Raw genomic sequence first — 23,599 nt, forward strand, 5'->3', positions numbered from 1 at the left:
AATTACATAAATCTTACTTCTAAGGAACCTAATACAAAGATACCATCAGAGATGTGGTTCAAGACTTGTGAACAAGGATATTCTGAGTAAAATCTTGGCAATAAGATTAACACTTAACTGCAATTGGATAAGTAAATTATAGACTTCTGATATAAGGAAATAGTGTGCAGTCATTACAAGGCATATGTTCAATATTTAAAAACAGAAGGCAGAGGGAAAAAAAAGAAGAAAAAAAGAAAAAGAAAAAGAAAGAGAAGGCAGAGGAAAGGCTCATGAAAGTTATTTATTTATTTATCTATCTATTTATTTATTTATATTTTATTCATTTATTCATGAGAGACAGAGAGAGAGAGAGAGAGAGAGGCAGAGAGAGAGAGAGAGAGAGAGAGAGAGAGAGAGAAATAGAGAGGCAGAGACCCAGGCAGAAGGAGAAGCAGGCTCTGTGCACGGAGCCTGACATGGGACTCAATCCCGGGTCTCCAGGATCAGGCCCTGGGCTGAAGGCAGTGCTAAACCACTGAGACACCCGGGCTGTCCCTTAACTATTTTTAAAATGTACACTTCACTGGTTTTAAGTATATCCACACTGTTGTGCAACCATCCATCTCCAGAATTCATTTCATCTTGTAAAACCAAAACTCTGTACCCAGTCTACATGATTTCCCATTCTCTCTCCCCTTCAGCCCCTGGCAACTACCATTCCTTTTGTGTCTGTAAGTTTGATGACTCTAAGGACTTCATATTAGCACAATCACAGAGTGTTTTGCCTTTTTGTGACTGGCTCATCTCTCTTAGCATGTCGTCCTCGAAGTTCATCCACAGCACAGCACATCATCAGAATTTCCTTCCTTGTGAGGGTGCACATTTACTCCAGTGTACTTATCCATTCAGTTGTTGATGGACATCTGGCTTGCTTCTACCTTTCAGCTACTGTGCATAGTGCTGCTGTGAAGATGAGTGCACACATACCTGTTTGAGACCCTGTTTACAATTCTTTCGGGCACCTACTCATGAGTGATTTGCTGGATCACATGGTAATTCTCTTTCCCATTTTTTAAGAAACTACCCAACTGTCTTCCACAGTGGCTGTGCCATTTTACATTCCCACAAAGAGCATACAAGGGTTTCAATTTTTCCATATCCTTGCCAATATTTACTTTTTGTTTCATATCAAGAACTTGTTAGGACACAAAACTACACATTTTATAGCCCCAATCTCATTTTCAAAATATCAAATTTACATACGTAAAGAAAAAAAGTTTGGAAGTAAACCAAAATGAACTGATGACATACTTGGATTGAGGGATAATTATTTTCTATTCTTCCTCAGAATTTTCTCTATTTTTCCAATCATACATCAAGAAAATGTACTCTTTAGATTAAAAAAAAAAGTATTAAAAATCCCCTTGTCGGGTAGCCTGGGTGGCTCAGTTGGTTAAGTACCTGACTCTTGGTCTCAGTTTAGTTCTTGATCTCAGAGTTATGAGTTCAAGCCCTGCACTGGGCATGGAGCCTACTTACAAAAATTAATTAATTAATTAATTAATTAAAAATAAATAAAATAAAATAAAAAAAAATTCCCTGGTCTATGACTACTATTTACCTAATTCAACATTAACTGGTTGTAGAAAAATTAATAAATCATGGTACAATAAGATTAAATTGAATTTCCTTCTGCTATTTTAATTACCAAAAAGCATTTGTGGGTGTATAAAAAAAAGTTTCAACTCTCAACAAAATTTAATTAAAAAAGCAGATATGACTGCTACTAAAGCAAAGCATCATTCTGTACAAAGTTATACATAATTAAGTTTTTTAAAAAAGATTTCATTTATTCATTTTAGAGATAGAGTGTACACAAGTGGGGCGAGGGGGGGAGAGAAAGGGAGAACGAATCTGAAGCAGACTCTGCACTAAGCAAGAGCCCAAGACGGGGCTTGATCCCCACAATCACGAGATCTTGACCCGAGCTGAAACCAAGAAATGACCGTGCCACCCAGGCTTCCCATATGACAATTTTTAAAAAAGATTTTATTTATTCATGAAAGACACAGAGTGGCAGAGACATAAGCAGAGGGAGAAGCAGTCTTGTCACAGAGAGCCCAATGTGAGACTCAATCCCTGAACTATAATCATGCCCTGAGCCAAAGGCAGACTTTCAACCACTGAGCCATCCAGGCGTCCCGACAAGTATTTTTTAAAAAGAAAATTGAGACAATACTCTAGATAATTTAATGACAAAAATTTTTTCATTAATCACATGGCTTCTTTTCCGCAAGTGCGTTTTGCCATCATTCTCTAATTAGTAGTTTTTTGCCATTTCCTAAGTAGTTCCCCCATCTCACTGCAATTCTGCTCAAAACCCCATACAAATTATTATTATTATTTTAAAGATTTATTTATTTATTTATTCATGAGGGACACAGAGAGAAAGAGAGGCAGAGACACAGGCAGAGGGAGAAGCAGGCTCCATGCAGGGAGCCTGATGTGGGACTCGATCCCAGGTCTCCAGGATCACACCCTGGGCTGAAGGTGGTGCTAAACTGCTGAGCCACCCAGGCTGCCCAAAACCCCCATACAAATTAGACAAGTAAAGCATCTCCAAAGAGGAGGCCTGGATCCCTGGCACCAGCTCAGCCTCCTCTAAACCCTTGGGAATTACCACCACATAACCAAAGAACGATGGAGCAGTGTCAGAGCCACAGCACCTACCTTCAACTGCTTTGTTCAGTATGTCTAAGCTGCTCACTACTCCAATATTCAGATGGACAACAGATTCTGGGGACACTTTCTCTATTTCCTATTAAGAACTACAGGAAAACACAGACACGCAAACATGGATACACTCATAGACTCCTCCTTCCATTCTACTTCCATACCAGGTATAGCATGTTTTATGCTAAAAAAATTCAGGACCAGTTCCCTTTACCTGGAGCAGTGGATCTCACTGGGGGGGTCTTTCTCTTGGCCAAGAAGTTTCTCAGTTGGGTTTGTTTCACAGGGGACAGCTTAGCTGCAAGAAATACATGAACCCATAAATGCTTCAGACTTGGATTTTAAGACGTCAATAAAAGGGAATACAGAGAGTTGAAGATGAGAATGTGTTTACCTGGCACTCTGGACAAGGGCTTGGTGTGAGATTCTATGGTAGTTTTCAACAAAGCATTACGAAGACTCTCGAGATCACTGTCAAAACTAAAAGAGGATCGTGTTACCTACAAATCAACTATGACCTGAGAAATCTCCCCAAATGTAAGTGCCAGAGATGAAAGCCTCCTTAATATAGAGATGGGAAATCTGACCCATCAATCAACATAACCAATTCAAAAGGAAAGAGATTACAATCTCAACATTACACCCTGCTCCCTACCTCCCAGCAAACGCAGCACTAAAAGCGCTTTAGTACAAAGGGCAACCAGGATGTATACATTCAGCCTAGAGGGAAAAACATACAAATACCCTGGTAACTTCAGGGGTAAACAGTCTGAAAGTTTCTACTCAAACAAAATGGTAAGCCTGAGCTTCTAGACACGTTAGTCCACCTAATTCTACCAGTTAATTTTCAAAAGAACAACAACATCTCTATAAAATCTGCCATCGTCTATTGGCACCTATTTCATCTGGCACACTTAATTTACCTCTCCAATAATCCCCGGAGGCAGTTATTGCTATTCCCATGTTTTAGGCAAAGGAACAAAGGATCACAGAGGGTGAGAAACCTGACCAGATTCACACAGGTGACAGCAGAGTCACCTGCACACCCACATCTGAACTACTCTGCGACTTTTACACCTGACCCCAAAATGGTTATTTGCCCTTCAACCACATTCATCAAGCGCCAGCACCACGGACAGGCCCATTTCCCTGCACACCCAGGAGTGCCGCTCTGGGAGGTGACATCCGAGGGAAGGCTCCACTGGGAGGTTTGGTTATAGAGACGGAGCTGCTGGAGACTGTCCACCAGGTGATTCAACCTCTTCCTCTGTTGGTTGATGATTTCCCGGTTGTTGGCTAGGGTGTTAAATAGTGTTTCTCGCTCTGGCACAAGCAAGCGCCTGTGGACAGCAAGAAAGAAAGAATTTGACATGAATGGTCCAAATACTACAACTCTAACAGTGAAAGAACAAAATGTAGAACACCCAGTGGTCAAGCGGCAATGGTAAATTAACCAGAACATAAAAAGGGTTTCGATGAAAGCTTTACAAGGATAATACAGGATGAGGAAGGAGAAGCTTAGGGTAAGCAGGCTGAGCCTGTAGCAAAAGATGGCATAATCAGACCAAACCTCACAGAGGCTCCAGGGAAGAAAAGGATGGGAGACAGAGTTAAAAACAGGGGGGAGAGGTGATACATTCAGCTATATACTTAAGGTTTGTGTATTTTTCTGCATGTAAGTTACACTAAAAAGAAAAGCCCTGGGGTCCACTAGAGGTCTATGAGGAGGAGTCACTTCTTTAGAGTGCTGTGAAGAAACATGGAGATAAGCACTCAGTTTGGCAACAGGGAGTTAAGGTACCCCACTTGAAGGATCTAAAACAAGAAAGGAACAACGGTCCCTTTCTTTCCGGTGACAGGGCAGTTCAACATAAATTTTTAAGAAGGCATTTCAGTAGGGTACAGCAATATTCAGAAAGACTCAAAAGACAGAGATGTGCTAGAAAACTATAAATTTATGAACTTAAATCTCTGCAGAAAAGGAACTTTTAAAAAAAGACATACAAAGTGGAAAATCCATGGTTGTCATGAAGGAGAAAAAGCCCAGTTTCTCTGTTAGCATCATACACTTTCTAAGAAGCCAATTTATTAATTAGCAGAGAGAAATCCATCTGTCACGCAGAACAGAAGGCTCCTGCTGTTGGGTCAAGCCATTCCCTCCCATGCAATTGAATGTGAATTCAGAACCAGTGCAGTGAGCTGTGAAATCTCTAATGGGGTCCAACTGCCCAGGGGACAAGTGCCCAGGCACAGAATCCTCCCCCTGACCAGCACCTACAGCTCAATGCTCACCTCTACCTTCCCCTATCTATGCTCCAAATGGAGGCTCTCAATTCAGGTACAAAGCCTTCCACCCTGTTGTACAATATAATGTATTAAATTCTGTTTACTGAATTTTAAGCACATTGTAACCCAGCCCCTGCCATCACACCCAGCTTGTCCCACTTGCAAGTTCTGTGATCCCACAACTTCATAAACAAGTAAACAGATCATTTCCTGGTTGTTTCTTTACAGGGCTAATCACACTCATCAGGTGTAAGTGGTTCAGAAACTGAGCATTTTGAGGCTGATCTGTTTCTCGGCTTTCCTGCGGGTACCTCACTGTTCTCATGATGTACTGCTTTCTATTCCTTTAGGAAAACAGATGACATACAACAAAACATCTGGGCACAGAAGACCAGGGTAGTAACAAGGTTTTCCTGTGCCTTTCTTCTTCTCTTCCTTCTAACTTATCCACACTAATTAGGAATGTTTCCTTAACAAGAAGATTTAGAATATACAGAAAAGTATAAAAGAAAAATCCCTCTTATCCCATCTCCCAGATATAACCAAATATTGTGAAATTTATTTCTAGCCTCTTGTCTAGATTTCCAGAGATCATCCAGTATGATTTTTGTCTTACCTTTCCCTATGTTGGATTTAATAATTACCATTATATGATTACCTATTTTGTAAATTTCACTTAATACACAAAATATATTTATTTATTTATTTTTAAAATTTATTTATTCAGAGAAAGAGAGGGAGAGAGAGAGAGGAGGGGGCAGAGACACAGGCAGAGGGAGAAGCAGGCTCCATGCAGGAAGCCCAACGTGGAACTTGATCCTGGGTCTACAGGATCACACCCTGGGCCGCAGGCGGCGCTAAACCGCTGCCCCATAAAATATATTTAATATTTTTTTGTAAAAAAAGAAATGAGTGATTACATAATATTCTGCATTAAGAAAAAAAATGTGAAATGTGACCAGACTTATCTGACCACTCCTCTAACTTCTACATAGTAAGTTGAATTTAATTTTTCACTGTTGTAAATTTTGCTGCAATGTGAATTCTTTCATGTAAATTGCTGCAAATGTTGTTATTGTATCTGTACAACAAATTTCTAGAAATACAGTGACTGGGTCAAAGAGAATGAATTTTAAGGTTTTTAAATCAATGCCCTTAAATCATCTTTTAAAAAGGCTATAGAGTATCTCCTGCAACCCGTGGTAGATAGCCCTCGCTCACTTTTGTTTTCTCTTTTGTTCCAAATGTCGATCCCATTCTAAGTCTAGCACATCATTCACATCTTGGACAGCGAATTTCACATATTGATGAAGGCGCCGAATTTCCTACAAGAAAAAAAATGAGAAAGCAAATGAGTTTTCCAGTAGCTTGGAGGAGGGTGTATTGAAACAATCAAAATAATTTTGCAATATTTTTTATACTGAGAGCCATAACAAAGAAAACACAAGAGGCTTTCATATAATCATTAGAACATATAATTAAAACAAAACAACAGAATCCAACCTTTTTAACTGTGACAGAGAAGCGGTTACAAAGCACAAGGAAACAGATTGTATGTGCTGGCCTCGGGCTCCAGGGAACAAATACTGTTGCTTATTCTCATTTGTCAGCTCCTATAAAGTAACTCAACATGCTCTAGGAACTTTCCACTGCACTCAGTGGTTCCAACAGCACAGCCATTCAGCTTTTGCTCTCCCACCCATGAAATTAAATGTAATACAGACAAAATTATCCTCCAAAAGTGCTGAAAATAAATCTGAACCTATTCTTAGCACAGGACACACAGTCTTCTTACCAGTTGAGAAAAACTCATCTCTTCTCAAAGAATAGTATCAGCACTAGAAATGGAATTGATCATTAACTAAAATTCACACCTATTTATTTTAGGCCTGTGGTAATTTTCTTTAAAATTAAAGAATTCAGTCCAGGGCAGCCCGGGTGGCTCAGCGGTTTAGCACCGCCTGCAGCCCAAGGCGTGATCCTGGAGACCCAGGATCGAGTCCCACATCAGGCTCCCTGCATGGAGCCTGCTTCTCCCTCTGCCTGTGTCTCTGCCTCTCTGTCTCTGTGTTGTACATGAATAAATAAATTAAAATAAAATAAAAAAATAAAAAGAGCCAGGCTGATTTCAGGAAGTAGCAGTAATCTTAGCATCAAGTATAAATTGCAACTCACTACTCGAATGGATGCAGGGAGGTCCTTTGCTGCAAGCAACTCAAGGTGCCACCAGGTCTTAGGTGCTCGCGAGCACTGCTGCTTCTGAGTGCCCTCCCACTCTGTCTACCAGAAAAGCCAACTTCTCTTTTAAGGCCTCTCACAGATACTTCTTCTGTGGCTTAGCTACTCCCTCATCTGCAGCAATGCCATAGCAACAGAGCCCACATTATGTTTATATGTCCCTTTTCTACTACTACTTATCAGCTGCAGGGATGGCAGGGCACAGTGCACTGGTCAAGAGTGCAGGCTCTGTACCAGACTCCAGGCCCAGCATCTATTCATGGTGACTCCTGCACAGTTTCAGTATCTGTTTCCTTATCCTTTTCTTGTACATAATATGTACTCAATGCTAGCTATTATTATCAGCTTAGTACTGTGCAAAAAAGAATAGCATTTCCTTTTGAATGAGGAAAGTGTTTCCCCAAAGCTGCATAGTTTTCTTTAGTTTGGACACACAGCAAGAGGTGAAAACACAAGAAGAAATGAAGTGTATCTAGATGCAACACTGAGATGGGTAATTTGATGAGGGGCGGGCAGGGAGCCTGCTCTGTCTTGCTAAGATAGTAAACACCCACAGTCCTCCAGCAACACCAAAGGGCTGAGAGACACAGCAGGGGTTCCTCAGCCTCTCCAGGAGAAGGATTATTTTCCTACTATCAGTCAGTTGACAGGTAAGGGGTGGAAATGGCAGAAAGTGAGGAATCCACAGTGTCAAACTCTCAAGACAGGAGGGGATTCGTCACACTCACACACTTCTCACATCTTAGGTAAGGAAGTTCAGAGCGGCCACCCATGCACACTTTCCTACCAGGGCTTTGGGGAAATGCGAGGAGGGAGGAGGAGGTGACCCTACTAAAGTTTACGACGCGACAATTTTCAGTAAACTAAAAGATGAAAACAAAAATCAGATTTTGCTACAACAGAGAATAATTATGAATAAATGAGAGAAGTATGTTGAAGTATGGTGTACAGGAAAGAGGCCCAGCAGATGCAGCTTTGGCTCTGGTTCCACTCTTATTAACATCATCATAATGGGCAAGCTCCTTAGACCATGGGGCCCAACTCCCTTATCTGTATAATGGGATCAGTAACTCTCATCTTGCAGAGCAGTTGGTTTTGAAGCCTAGAAATAATGTGCAAAAAACACCCAGCACAGTACTTAGTGCTCAACGAGTGGTTGCAACATGAAATCTTATTATACATGATTTGATAAATATATTTTTAAATTCATTTTTTCCACAGTATGCTTTCTACCAAACTTAAAGTTTAATCAAGAATTCTAACGTCAGGGCAGCCTGAGTGGCTCAGCGGTTTAGTGCTGCCTTTAGCCTGGGGCCTGATCCTGGAGACCCAGGATCGCGTCCCACGTCAGGCTCCCTGCATGGAACCTGCTTCTCCCTCTGCCTAGGTCTTTGCCTCTCTCTCTCTCTCTCTCTCTCTCTCTCTGTCTCTCATGAATAAGCAAATAAATCTTAAAAAAAAAATAAATAAATAAAAAGAAAGAATTCTAATGTCAGTTTTAATCCTAAAAAAACATGAAGTGGAGAAGTGCTCTTTTCTTTGTCACAGCCAAGGACATCCATGGAAAGCGGCAAATTATTCACAGGCAACAACTTCCTAAGGGCAGGTATCCGAATCAAAACGTCACAAAGGAGAACTGACTTGTAGGAATTTGTTTCAAACAGCTCACTTGGGGCGGGGGCGGGGGATGCCTTGGCTCAGTTGGTTAAGCATCTGCCTTTGGCTCAGGTCATGATCTGAGGGGTCCTAGGATAAAGCCCAATGTCTGGCTCCCTGCTCTTCCCACTTCCTTTGCCCCTCCCCTCTGCTTTTGCACACGCTCTGGCTCTCTCTCAAATAAATAAAATCTTAAGGAAAAAAAAAAAAAACAGGGGTGCCTGGGTGGCTTAGCCAGTTGAATGCCTGCTTTCAGCTCGGGTCATGATCCCAAAGACCTGGCACTGAGCCCCGTATTGGTCTCCCTGCTCAGTGGGGAGCCTGCTTCTCCCTCCCTCTCTCTCTCAAATAAATAAATAAAATCTTAAATAAGAGAAATAAACAGCTCATTTGGACTGGATTCTCCTACCTGGAGCTGGGCTTCACTCTTGGGATCCAATGGTCTCTTATAGAGCAAGTGCAGATACCCAGAGTCACAATCCCTCTCGTTTTGTTCTCTGGCTTCTTCAACACCAGCAAAGCCCTCAAGTAAAGTCGTTTTCAGGGTACTGATATCTCCATGAAGAGACTAGAAAAGGTACAAGGACATATTGAGACAAGGAGTGATATTTCTGAGAAATAAACCTTTTTGTCTGGATCAAGGACAACTGTTGGGTGTTTCTCAAGTAGTTTACATGATGCACCTGTGAGTATATAAAAAGAAATTCATACAAAAAAGTAGTTCACTGCTTAGTAAGAAAAATACAAATATTCACTTTTTAAAAATTATTTTTTTCCTCCTCATTGAAAAAAACACATACTCTAATGACCAGAAACTCAGAGAGTAGGAAGAACTGATGGAACACTGATGGTACCAAAGAATGTGATGGTACCTGAAGACAACCACTGCTGACACCCTGCAGAACTCTCGTCTTTCCCAGCATGCTTTAAGAGTAGGGTTCTGGGGCAGCCCGGGTGGCTCAGCGGTTTAGCGCTGCCTTCAGCCTAGGACGTGATCCTGGAGACCCGGGATCGAGTCCCACGTCGGGCTCCCTGCATGGAGCCTGCTTCTCCCTCTGCCTGTGTCTCTGCCTCTCTCTCTCTCTCCTCTCTGTGTATTCTCATGAATAAATAAATAAAATCTTAAAAAACAAAAACAGAAGTGTAGGGTTCTGGCGGCAGACAGTCTGGGACTGACACACTGTAACTGGGTAGCTTTGGGCAAATTATTTCACTTCTCTATGCTTCAGATGCCTGACTTGCGAGAGACACAGAGCAATAGCACCTACCAAACAGGACAGTTTGAGGATTCAGTGAGATAACACAGTGCCTGGCACAGAGTAAGCAGTAATAATAGTAACATAGTACATACTATTAACAACAAATACTTGATATTTTTATATTGTACATGCTCTTCAACCTAACTCTGTAACCAAGCAATTTATTACAAAATATGGTAAATTTTCAAATATACCTAAACTAGTGACTATAATAGACTTTTATGGAATGGCTGTTGTGTGTCAATGGGGTAGAACTATTATTATTCTATTTTCTATAGGAGAACACTAAAACCTAGAGTAGCTACATTAACTTGCCTAATGTCACATAATGTGTTAAGTGCTGAAGACAGGACCCAGGGCAGCCCCGCTGGTCCAGCGGTTTAGCGCTGCCTTCAGCCTGGGGTGTGATCCTAGGGGCCCGAGATCGAGTCCAACGTCGGACTCCCTGCATGGAGCCTGCTTCTCCCTCTGCCTGTGTCTCTGCCTCACTCTCTGTCTCTCATAAATAAATAAATATAAAATCTTAAAAAAAAAAAAAAAAAAAAAAAAAAAAAAGACAGGACCTGAACTTGGGCAGTCCTAGGTAAACTACTCATCGTTCTGAAAAAAACAACACCAGGGTCCTTAAAGAATAAAGTACACCCATGGAGTGCATGGAGAGCAACTGTTGAAGTGTAATTCAACTCAGAAAGAACATCAGTAAGCACAGACCTCTGTGGTCTCTTTGATCTCCAAAAGAAAGGTGTGCAAGTCATCAGATTCTGTTCGCAGCATCTTCATCTCCTCCGAAGTGCCCACTTGGAAACAGGCCTTGGAAGTCCGGGCTTTCAGCTCCCCCAGCTCCTTCTGAAAGTGTGCAATCTGCAGAAGCCACAAAAGAGGAAGCCCCTCGGTGTGAATGGCACAGCAGCACTGTCACTGCTCTGGACCCACAGAGCACACACCCCTGGGGTGCATCATGGCTGAATGCCAGTTCATGCATGAGGCTGCACTCAGAGCCACTCCAGTCTCACGGTCAGAGCAACTTCTGCACAAAATCTGCAGGAATGACTTTACCTCCTCCCCGATTCCAGCCATTACGGGATCTGACTCTTTCCACTGATGTCCCTGCTTTTCTGAAACAGGAGGCTGAAGTGATTTTGCCTGAAATGGAAAGCACAGATTGACAGATGTGCCCCCACCAGTATGGCTTCTTGAAGCAGCTGATTCGGTGCTTGGCACACTTGTGATACAGTCACTCTTCCCTCACCTGTTCTTTTGAATCTATACCTCCTTTGTGTTAGGAATGTTCTAGACAGTGTAGAGAGAGGTGAACAAGATAGAGGAGGTCCCTGTTCTCATGGCACTTACATTTTGCTGGGCCAAAACAGGTAGAAAGCCAACAAGTCAGATCATTCCAGCTGGTGATAGCAACAGGACAAAAGTAAATAGGAACTTAAGAGAAGGGGCACTACTGGACAAGAGGGGGCCCAGGACGCCCTCCTAGAGCACAGTCTCTGAACCTAGCCTCGAGGCAAAGCGGAAAGCTCTGTAAGTTCTGGGGGGAAGTACCTTCCAGACACTGAGAAGAGCAAAGAATGTAAGGCAGGAGACATCTGGCATGTTGGAAACCAAGAGATGAAGTAAATCTGGGGCCCAATGAAATGAGTAGGGCCACTGGAAAGGCCTGGGCAGGTCAAGTACAATTAACCCAAGGAGCTTGGCTGTTTTTCTAAGTGTGCCGGAAGACTACTATTGGAGTTCAAGGAGTTTGTTTCTTGATTTATGATTTAAAAGGTCCCTCTTGGGATCCCTGGGTGGCGCAGCGGTTTGGCGCCTGCCTTTGGCCCAGGGCGTGATCCTGGAGACCCGGGATCAAGTCCCACGTCGGGCTCCCGGTGCATGGAGCCTGCTTCTCCCTCTGCCTGTGTCTCTGCCTCTCTCTCTCTCTCTCTCTCTCTCTTCTGTGTGACTATCATAAATAATAATAAAAAAAATAAATAAAATAAAATAAAATAAAATAAAATAAAATAAAATAAAATAAAAATGTCCCTCTTGCTGCTAAATCGAGCAGAGATGTCAGCAAGAGAGAAGAAAGGAGACCAGTCAGGAGGATAACGAAGCAAAAGAGGACAATGGTCTAAAATATGACGTTAAAAGGGGTGACAGATGCGGATTTATGCCACGCACATGCCCCATCAGAGGACAGCTGACGAGATCTTCCGCTAGTAAGGACTAGGGGGAGGGAATCCAGAATGACTTCTGGGTTTGGGGCTTGACAAACCACCCAGAAAAGGCTCTGGGGAAGAGAGAAATCAAGAATTCTGCTGTAGAGACATTATAACTTGAGATGGCTTTTAGATTATTTAATAACTATAGCAATTACCATATAGAGCATATTTAGACTGCATTAGCAATCATTAAAATAGCAAGCATTTACCTAATAAATACCTTGTGTCATGCACTATGCCAAAAGCTAAACCTATAAGCTGGGCATTTACTATGCACCCCGTAAAACAGCAAGCATTTATGTAACAAGTCCCACATGTCAAGGATTATGCCAAAAACTAGACCTCTAAGTGGGGCATTTACTGTGTGCCCTGTGCGGTTGTGTTGAGGGCAGGAATGGGGTTGGCTGGGAAACGGAAAGAAAAACCCGACTCTGGTCCCCAGGGAACGCATCCCATCAAGTGGGAAAGTGACATAAAATTCTCTTTAAGTTAAACCATAATAAGAAACTGAGGTGACAGACTGTAAATCTAAACATGAAAATAAAGCTTTTGGAAAAACACAGGAAAACATCTTTTTGACCTTGGAACCAGACTATCTAAACAGAACACAAAAAGCACTAATCATAAAAGAAAAGGTGATATACTGAACTATATTAAAAACTTGTTATCAAAAGAAACCATGAACAGAAAAAGCAATTAAAGCATTTGCATTATGTGTGTGTGCACATGCTTGAGTGTACCCAACAAGGAACTCTGAAAGAAATCAGTAGGAAGACAGACAACCCCATAGAAAAATAGATAACAGATATAAGAACAGATATCCCATTAAAGAAGATATTCAATTCTGAGGTCACCAGGGAAATACTAATTAAAACTAAAAATACAACAATAAGAAATGAAAATAAAAAAGACCGATGAGGATACGGAGCAGCTGGGCCCTCATATACTCCCAGCGGGCACTTACGAAAGAGAAACATACACATATGTTCTATGACCCAGCAAATCCACTCCTCGGTGTACTCCAACGGAAATGCATACGTATATTCACCCACAGACCTCTCAACTAGCACGCTCACAGCAATGCTATTTGTAATAACTGAAACCTGGAGGCTCGTCAGATGTCTGTCATGGCTAGAATAAATATTTATAGTATAACCACCCAATGAACTCCACACAGTCACAGTGATATGGGTCAATCTCACAAACATAACGTTGAGTCAAACTGCCAGATACAAGAATACATACTGTATTCTTATATACTGTATGATTCCAATTTAGAGAAGGTACAAACTGGCCAAACTAAGCTCCAATGTCAGAAATCATAGCAGGTAGCCCTTTTATCAAGGGGAATAACTAAAAGGGCACACAGGAGAGAGGATTCTAGGGTCCTGGTGATGTGCCACTTCTTGATCTGAGTGTTGGTTACCAAGGCATACTCAGCTGGTATATGGGAATACTTTTATTTTCCTGTGTGTATTATGTGCCAGTAAAAAAATTCAGTAAAATAAGATGTTATGGATAAACTGAGATGTTCTGGAAAGCACAGAGAAGGAGGGCACTGGATAGATTTCCCAGTTACTTTGGGAAGGAGATAAAAAGCAGGTGCTACAGTCTTGAGACAGAAAGAGATTACAACAAAGTGAATAGCACAGTATGGACAATCTCAGGAACCAGCAGAGACAACAATACTATGGCTCTGGGGTTGAGGTAAATGGCTTTTGGGAGCACACATTACAAATGTTCCAAGTTCATACTTTAGTATTTCCCAACACACAGCCCTCAGTACTATTTCAAAGGGATGAATTCTAAAACATGAAAGCCCACTTTATGATAAACATGCATGATAGGGGCAGTAGATGAATACACACACTATTGGAAGCTAGGTTTAAACATACCTGAGGAGAGCCTGACTTTGCCACTGGAGGGGTTATCCTGGGTGACTTCTGTACCATTGAGGGCACTGGGCTTGGGCTGCCCTGAGCAGACCGCCCTGCTGGAAATAAGAGGTCAGTGAAAACAGATAGTATTTCTTGTCATTATTTCTCTCAGCATATGTGTCCTTTCCTCAAAGCTAAAAAAAAATAAGCTTCTCAGTGTCCCCGGTCGCCCTTCTATGATTTTTGTTACCAAGAGTGACACCTAGTTTTGTCAGGCCTATTCCTAGATAATGAAAAAAAAAAAGCTATATTTTTAAATGCAAGGCACTTTTATAAAGCAGGTATAACTGGAATATCTCTGTTTGTAGGTGTAGGCCCAGGAGGCTCCCTGGCCCATCCTTACTCCCCAGAGACTCCTGCTGCATCTCTGGGAACCAGGGACAAGTTTAAATAATCCCAGTACCTTGTAGAACTCATAAGAGTCTTCACGGCCCTCCTGGAAGCTTCTAGAACAAGCCCTGCTCTTTTGCACATTAGAATCACTCAGAGAGCTTTTAAAAAACAAACACACTAAAAATTCACACCCAAACCTCACCTCCAGAGAACCTGACTGAGCTGTTAGGGAAAGGATCCCCAAGGGAGTCTAGAGTGCCAATGGAACTGTGATCCATGGTGTTATTCCCAGCACCCTCCAAACTTTAAGAATTAAATAATGGCGACGGCAGGGCAGGGTGATCTGGGTAGTAAGCAATGGAAATGGAGATCGTGTATGGGCATCATGGTTCAAATTTTCTCTCCTACGCTGAAAATAGATGTGAAAAAACTAAGCCACGACTCCTTAACTTTCTGGGTCATAGACAGATGTCTTTCAGAATTGGAAGAAAGTCCTAGAATGAGGTGACTTTGGCAAACTCCACAGGCAGTCTTTTCTCCTGGGCAATAGGGAAGATAGGTATGAGAGAGGATTTCAAGAATTCACAACTCAATGCCTGCTCAATATTTACCAAGATAACATTATTCCTGACATTCAAACACTAAATGGTTACCCAAACATGTCTGGCTAGGTATCATAGCTGACATTCATGAAAATATCCCACTTAAAAATTGAGAGAGATGTGGCAAATACCATGCTAACCACATGAGCAAATTCACACTACTCATATCAGGACAAAACAAAGTCATGGGACATGTATGTACCCATCACCTATGTGGTATTACTGCCCAAAACGTTCAAATAGTATTTCGTTGTGTGGAAACAATCAAGTCCAAATTGAGGGACTATTCCCAAATCACTGGCTTGACCTCTCCACAAACATCAATGCGGAGAAATATGAGAATGGCAAAGAAGTGTTTGACACTGAGACTAAAAACTGGAAAAACTGAAATAGGACATATGGTCCTTGACTGGAGGGGACAAAGCCATAAAGAACACTACTGGGACAACTACAGAAGTGTCAATGAGGGCTACAGAGTAGATTATGGTTAAATCTCCTTAGCGTGATAATGTATCACGTACCCCCATATTTAATAGATACGTGCTTACACATTTAGGGGTGAAGTGCCTGCAATTAACTCTCAAATATTTTAGAAAAAAAATTTTTGCTAAAAAGAACACAAAGCATATGGCACCAAATGTTACCAAGTGTTGTCTTGGCAGAGGGAGGGCACAGTATTCATTAGAGTACATGCAACCTTTCTGCAAATATGAAAGGAAAAAAAAAAACAGGTACATCTGGTCATGGAGTTGTACCATGCCCTTCGATCCAACTTGGTTATGAGAACCAATTCCACTTGTCATCTTTATTTAATAGACTTGCTCACAGTAGGGCTGGTGTGAAAATCACAGGACAACCATCAGAGGCAGTAAGCCTAAGTCACTGCAGGCTTTTCCTCCTCAAGGGAACTTCATGGATTGTTCTATAACTGCCCTTCATATAGGGCAGGCTCCACATGAAGACAGATGTCACACAGCAAGAGACTTCCTTTGAATCATCAAGCACACTTAGCATCATGAAAAATGTTGGGAGAGCCAAGCATGGCAGCACCACGGCCACGGCAATCTTCCCAACTGAGAGTACAAAGGTTAGAGCTCATCAGTGTGAGGTATAGGAAGCAAGAATGAATGATCTAGTCTGACTATGGCAGCTCGGGCTCCTGACAATGGAAACATGCAAACATAAGAATTTGGGGCTGAGCTCTGGAGCAGTTTGCTTCAAATCATACCTGATGCCGAGGGGGAGACTGAGGACTTTGAAGACACGGAGCCCGGTGGTGCTGAGAGGGGCGTGGGGTGGTTGAGGGGTCCAGAAGCGGCTGGCTTGGAGGTGGAGGGGAACGGCAGCGCGGGTGCACCCTGGGAGCTGATGGCAGGAGCGGAGGGAGCCACTGCAGTGAACCTGAAACGGCGGCCCAACTGTGTGAGAAGCGCTCTCAAGGAGGCTCCTTCACATTGATCATGAGCAATGCCACCAATGGATAACTTACGGCTCCTATAGTTTTCTTTGTGAAACATAATGTTTAGCTATTTCTTATAAAAAGCGAACGCTGCAAGGAAACATTTATCTTATCCTCTGTGTTCTAAGGAGTCAACTATTCCATGAATTATAATGAGCTCTTTATATAAAGGAAAAATGAAGTTTATCAGGTTGTGAAATATTTATTTTCCCTTCTATCAAACCAAGTGGAAAAAAAAAAAAAGGAGGCTAGGACTCTGTTACACTTAGGAATGTCTAGTATTGTCCTGCCGATGAAATTACTGAGAACTCACTTTGGGGCGCTCACCTCCTCTGGGGAGTCAGAAAGGCAGAGGAAAGCAGATCACTACCTTTAGGGTGCTCATAGGCATGGAAAGTTAAGTTTTACCTACAGGGCAAAAGCCTGTAAACAATCTAAATTATCCAGCATGAGCCGACTGGCCACATACAGTACAGTGAGGCTACAAAGTAGAATTTTTTTTTTTTTTAGATATTTTATTTATTTATTTATTCATGAAAGACACACACAGAGAGAGAGGCAGAGACAAAGGCAGAGGGAGAAGCAGGCTCCATTGCAGGGAGCCTGATGTGGGACTCGATCCCGGGACTCCAGGATCACGCCCTGGGCCAAAGGCAGGCGCTAAACCACTAAGCCACCCAGGGGATTCCCCTACAAAGTAGAATCTTAGGCAGCCGTTAGAATGAAGTGGCTGTGTGACAATGGCAGCAGCAAGGGTGACAGCCAGCACTGCCTCCGTGGCAACAAAAGGCAGCAAAGGAGAGCAGGAAAGCTTGGGAGGGTTATGGGGTATCAGCGATCACTTTCTGCAGAAGGCTTGCATTCCAGCAGGGAGAACATAAGATGCAGACAAAGAAGTCCAAAATGGGATGTGAGTGAGCTGGTAGGACCCACACGTGGAAGAAACCGAGGACCATGTTAAGGAGTTATGGACTATCCAGGAAGAGCAGTGAGAAGCCCCTGGGGACTGTTGCACAGGGAAGTCACCTGACACGGGCACAACTTCACAGACCGTCGTAGTGGCTGTCACAGAGCAGTTCACAGAGTAAAGGGACAGAAGGATTCTAAGAGATTCACTCCCCCAACCCAGGATGTATATTCCTTATTGCTTCATTTTTTAAAATAAGGATTATCAGGGTGCCTAGGTGGCTTAGTTGGTTAGGGGTCTGCCTCTTGATTTTGGCTCAGGTCATGATCTCAGGGTTGTGAGATCCAGCCCCGAGAGTCCAGCTCCAAACTGGGTGTGGAGCCTGCTTGGGATTCCCTCTCCCTCTGCCCCTCCCTGTGCTTGCTCTCTCTCAAAAAACAAGCTAAATAAATAAAACAAAATAAAGATAGGGATATCTTCTATATTTAAAATCTGAAAAGCAAAAACCAGCATATAAACATAAACTTATAATGATTAAAAAAAAATTATCTAAGAGACTCCTGGACTCCATCCATTGATTAGATGCAAACCTTTTATGTTTGAATTCTCACCATTTGCAGTTACCATTTTGGAAAACAGGAAAAAGAAAAAATTTATTGTAACTCCACCCACCGTGACTCTACTTCCAGGGAACAACGTGATGTTTCTACTAATGCCACAGAAGCAGCGAACTTTCTTCAAGTGTTACTTACTTCTCACTAAGGTTGACCTTGACTGCAGAGGCTGAGGGTGGGAAAGCAGGCTTCAGTCCTATATTTGGAGCAGAGACACTTGGCATCGGCGTGCTTTCCAAGGTAGGCTTAAACCCCGAGGATCCAAAGGAGAACGAGGTTGCAGATGGTGTCATGGGAGAGGCCACAGGGGTGGGCACTAGGGAGGCTTGAGGAGGGGGAACAAAAGAAAAGGTGGATGCGACAGAGCCACTGGAATATGGAGGGGGCTCCCCTGGGACAGAACCAGATGACTTCAAGGATGAAGAACCAAAGGAGAACACGGCAGGGGCTCCAACAGCAGAAGGCACAGAGAAGGTGGAGGGGGAGGCAGCCAGTGACGAAGGTGGGCCAGAGACTGGAGCTGCAGGGGTTGGCGTGTCGAGCTTCTGTGGGGCTTGAGAGGAGGTTGGCGTAGTGGGAGTACTGCCTGCAGTAAATGAAATGGAGAAAAAGGAAGACAGAAGTTAGCACCGCAACAGTGGAGGTCCATACGGCAGAAAGCAAGTGGAAAGAAACTCGCAGCGGAGGGAAGACAGAAAGAAAGGTCCTAGTTCAAGAGCGGGGGAGAAAAGAGAGCAGGGCTGATGGGGGACCTGCCACAGCAAACTTTCCACATAGTAAGTTGGACAAAACTTTAGAGGAAAAGAGAGACAGGGAAAGGCATTAAGTTAACAGGACTTCATGGACACACAGCTGAATCCCAGAGGAAAAATGCGTGTCTCGGTGTTATAGGGAAAAAGAAACCATTCTGCAACATTTCACAGCAATCAGGAAAAAACTTCCCTTCAGACCTCCACTTCATAACAGTTACTAAAAGCAATTCCAGCTAAATTAAAGATGTCCACGTATACAAAAGCTCACGTATACATACATCTCAAAACAAAGGAGACAAAAAAGTGAGTGAAGTCACTGAATCTAACAACCTGAAATTTAGAAGTGACCAAAAGAAAAAAAAAATCACAAAAGGAAAAGATGAAGATTTGACTGTGTAAAAACAGTTACATAAAAGGTAAATGAAATTTTAAAAATCTGTAGCAAATATGTTTTATATTTTTAAAAAAACTCACATAAACTGAGATAAAGAAATTTCAAAAAAAAAATTCCAAGACTACGATATAAGCTGAGAACCTAATTCATAAAATAATACATTCAATCTGTGTGTAATCAAAAAAATGCAAATTTAAATAAGGCATATTTTTTATTGTCCTTAAAATTTAAATATGTATAACCCCTTATGCTTGGAAGGGTAACATGAACCTGAAAACTTTTATCACTAGTAGGCACCAAATTTAGCATAATCTTTTAGAAAATACTTTAGCATTGTCTCAAAAAATCATAAAAAATAGACTCAGAAATCCCACTTCTAAGAATAAAGCCTACAAAAATAACCTAACATGAAAAACACATTTAATACAACCCAAATGCTAAAAGATGTTCAATGGAATAGTAAGCACTCTTTTATGTGAATCACAAAGATTATATAAGAACACAGAAACACAATTTAAATTAAAAACCTACACACCAATGGTATATACAATAGAATTACAACAACGAAGAAAGATGTTTATGAAAAAAACACGAGAAGAGGAGGGCAGGTTTAAATTTTTTTCTATTTTCCCAACTTTCTATAAATGTGTTAATTTGCCAAATTCAATTAACTCAATAAATATATTAAAAAATAGTATTTTTTTAAATCAATAAACTTATTTTAGTGGGTCTCCACTCTTCCAAACTGTCTGAGCTGTAAATTTACCTTCACTATGTCAAAAGTAATGAAACACTTACAAGTATAAAAATACTTCTAAAAAAGAAGACCTCAGTGAATTGTCACTTTTATGGAAGCATAATAATGCAAGCAAATTTATTGTTAATATTTCTTTCACACAATAAATAGGGAACCAGCAACCACCAACTTCTTTAAAAACACAAACATGGGCAGCCCAGGTGGCTCAGTGGTTTAGTGTTGCCTTCAGCCCGGGACGTGATCCTGGAGACCCGGGATCGAGTCCCACATCGGGCTCCCTCCCTACATTGAGCCAGCTTCTCCCTCTGCCTGTGTCTCTGCCTCTCTCTCTCTCTGTGTCTTTCATGAATAAATAAATAAAATATTAAAAAAAAACAAAAAACAAACCACAAACATATAGATATTTGTCACTTCCACACACATTCAGTAGACCAACATGAAGAGTACATATAGGACCCGAAAGAAATTAGAGGCACTTTAATTGAAAATAGAACTGAACATATGAAAACTGCCGCACTGCTACTTCTGATCATTCACCAAAGCAAATGTGGAGCGGTAGCGTAAAAATGAGCAGAACCATTTGTGTCTTCTGGGTCTACCCCCTGGGCTTTAGCTATAACTGGCAGGCTACTTTCTCCCCCTTCAATGGCTCTCTTCTGCTCATCTAAACATGGCTACCACCTCTGGACCAAGCATGAGGCAAAAAATAAAACTAGCCTCTGCTTGTGCTAGAGGATTTGATGGGCTAGGAGCAAAGTCCTTCACACTGGACTGTGCTCAGAAGTAAACATCACCCTGCTCTCACAAGTGATACTGTCACTGTGAAAATTAGTGTTTACATGTGTGCATTTATGTATATGAAGAATATGGACCAAAATGTTAATAACTATGGCTATTGCTTGATGACTGATGGGCTCTTAAATGATTGTGTACTTTCTAATTTTCCTCCAATAAACATATACTACTCAAGCAATATTTTCAAAGAGGAGGGGAGAAAAACCTAAAGTAAATTAAATATAAACAAAAATAAAATCACCATGTTCCCACTGCCCAGACATAACCACTATTTAGATTTTAATATCCAACTTGCTAGTATTTTCCCTATGTACATATTTTTTTCTCAATGAGAAAGAAATCATAAAGCATACAGTGCTTTTTCATGATACATTCGACTACAGCTTTGTCAACAAATGCAACATTTTTAAGTTCCGTGGCATTCACGGTATGCACATACGAAGACATATGTAACCAATCCTCTGGGACTAAACATGTTGGTAGGATTCAGACCATACGATACAGGGTGCTGTAACAGGATACTGTTGGTAGATTACCTGATGGGATTCATTTGGCTGAGTTTCCTTTTCTCTAAAGTAAAGGTTGGAGAATAAAGCTTGTGGGTGAGAGGATGCAAGAATGTGCGTGTGTTCAAGGAAAAGTCCCTGCTTCGTTCAGACTGGCTCAAGGAAGAGGATCATTATGTGTCCCTACACAGTGTTCATCCCTGGGGATGGTCCAGAACGAGCCCATGGCACTCCCTCTGTGACAGAGCAGAAAGAGGCACGTACCTGACGACTTGGGTTGTCGCTCTCCTTCTAACGAGAGCCGCTCTGGCATCTTGATGAGGGACCTAACCCCGGGATTTTGATTGATCATATAAAATGGACAGAGCACACCGTCTGTTGAAAGTAACATAAGAACTGGAGCAGGAGGAAGAGTTTTCTCATCATCTGTTAAGAAAATAAGCACAAGTGAAAAATGAACCAAGTCCCGAAGGCAAAGACTATTCTAAGCAAGAAGGCTATAGTAGACTTGCCCCAACAGTAGCTCAAGACTGTTTGCTCTGATTCATATCTGAACAGCCTCGAGAGCACTGGCTCTTGAAAGAGAACTACTGCCATTCTCAGTGGCTACCATCATGCCAGACCCTGCAGGGAAGTTCCAGTAGTCCTATGGCAGCTGTGACTGTCCCTGAGCTCCTGAGACTTTGACGAGTGTCTCAGGGTTCATGATGTCCCAAGACAGGTGTCTCTAGGAGGGGGCTGGCCTAGCAGAAAAGTGACAGACTACACACTTTGGAAAATACACAGGACGTAGAAAGGTAAGTCAAACTACTTTATATTCATTCACAGTTCAATCCTAAGATGTATTTTGTCAATTAGGACTTGAAGAGACTCAGAATAAATGAACTAAGGAGACCAAATAATCTTACCAGGGAAAGGACAGGAAGGAACTTAGTGGTGCTCAACAATGACACCTCTCTAAATTGAAGTACCAAAGAGCATAGGGCATGAGTTCCACTATACTGGTGCATCTCACAGACTGCAGCCCTATCTCGCTCCAAGAGAGAAGACCCATTCATAGCACAAATTCAGGCCTGCCCTGGAAGCCAAGTGCTTGAGGTCCCCATTCTCTGATCTGTGTCTTTAAACCAAGCACTGTTACGCAGTACTGAACTAGGGTGCTGTTTCTGTGGGAGGCCGCTGGGAAACTGGAATGCTTGGAGAAACAAGGCAATGAGACCCTTCTGTTCTAGATTTCACCTATACATGAAAGCACACAGAGATAGGCATGCGTGAGTGTACACACGGGTGCGCACACACACAGGCACGCACACACACACACGCACAGAGTCTGGCTTTTGTCTTATCAATGAATGTCAATCAAGTTAATCTAGTGGCGTCACAATGCACTCTGTATCATTCTTCAAGTAGCAATGCACTACCAGGAGTTAAGTGCCCCGCAGAGTAGATTCTGTCATGAACACGCAGAACAGGATTTCAATATCAACCACGACCACTTTTGCACTGAGCTACATCAGGCCACACTTACTGAGGGTGATTTCCACTTGATTAGTATAGTCTATGGCAACTCCCACAGGCAGCGAGTCATCACTCTTGTCTGTCACAGGCAGTTCAGCTCGACTGGAATCCTCTAGGAGCCAAGATTCCCAATTAATCTGGAAAAAAGAAGTAAAGATGAAAAAGCTATGTTGGTTAGAGCTTTGCAATGGTCCTCCCATATTTCAAAAAGGAGAGAAGACAATTCACTTGGTTTAGATTTATGTGTTGACCAGACTCTGAAATTTGGAAAGATGGTCTAAAAGCAACGGGCATCCTAGCAAGTGAGGGGTTAATTTTCCAAATTAACCCATGTGTTACTGGTATACCAAGTACCTGCCTTGTGAATAACCACTATCGTGAACACTTTCCCAAGTACTGTCTACCCCAACTAGGTACATTCCTAAACGTGGTGGATAAATCTAATACCTGCACCAAACAGTTATTAGCTGCTCCTGGAAATGTGGGATTGGCACAAGGAACTCCAGTTGATTGCTACTGTGGTCTTGAGCAATGTGGCTTGTAGGGCTGGCCAGATGCCCTATGCCCACTTGTTAATGGACAGAATTACCCTTAGTTCTTATCCTCCCAGATCTTGGCATCTGTTCCTCCCATGGGGCCCTTCCTGCCTTCAGGGTTCTTG

General features: G+C 42.1%; 1 protein-coding gene across 6 annotated transcripts in view; it reads right to left on the bottom strand.

Annotated features, from left to right (window-relative positions):
* The window catches only part of NUP214 (nucleoporin 214), a 103,482-nt gene that overhangs the window by 67,970 nt on the left and 11,913 nt on the right, over positions 1 to 23,599 (bottom strand). For 5 of the 6 annotated variants that reach the window (XR_005364892.1, XM_038549004.1, XM_038549002.1 and 2 more), the window contains 12 exons: positions 22,949 to 23,075; positions 21,685 to 21,846; positions 18,355 to 18,802; positions 16,465 to 16,637; positions 14,260 to 14,357; positions 11,211 to 11,297; positions 10,866 to 11,015; positions 9,305 to 9,463; positions 6,223 to 6,326; positions 3,873 to 4,055; positions 3,110 to 3,195; positions 2,930 to 3,013 (listed from right to left, as the gene is read on the bottom strand). Coding sequence is in view for 5 of the 6 variants with exons in the window: in XM_038549004.1 (XP_038404932.1) it covers positions 2,930 to 3,013; positions 3,110 to 3,195; positions 3,873 to 4,055; positions 6,223 to 6,326; positions 9,305 to 9,463; positions 10,866 to 11,015; positions 11,211 to 11,297; positions 14,260 to 14,357; positions 16,465 to 16,637; positions 18,355 to 18,802; positions 21,685 to 21,846; positions 22,949 to 23,075 (1,861 nt within the window). In the remaining variant the exon portion in view is untranslated. The remainder of the gene's footprint in view (positions 1 to 2,929; positions 3,014 to 3,109; positions 3,196 to 3,872; positions 4,056 to 6,222; positions 6,327 to 9,304; positions 9,464 to 10,865; positions 11,016 to 11,210; positions 11,298 to 14,259; positions 14,358 to 16,464; positions 16,638 to 18,354; positions 18,803 to 21,684; positions 21,847 to 22,948; positions 23,076 to 23,599) is intronic. The other variant, XM_038549003.1, reaches the window with a different exon arrangement.

This window comes from Canis lupus, chromosome 9 (genome assembly GCF_011100685.1).
Source record: "Canis lupus familiaris isolate Mischka breed German Shepherd chromosome 9, alternate assembly UU_Cfam_GSD_1.0, whole genome shotgun sequence".
Taxonomy (NCBI): Eukaryota; Metazoa; Chordata; class Mammalia; order Carnivora; family Canidae; genus Canis; species Canis lupus.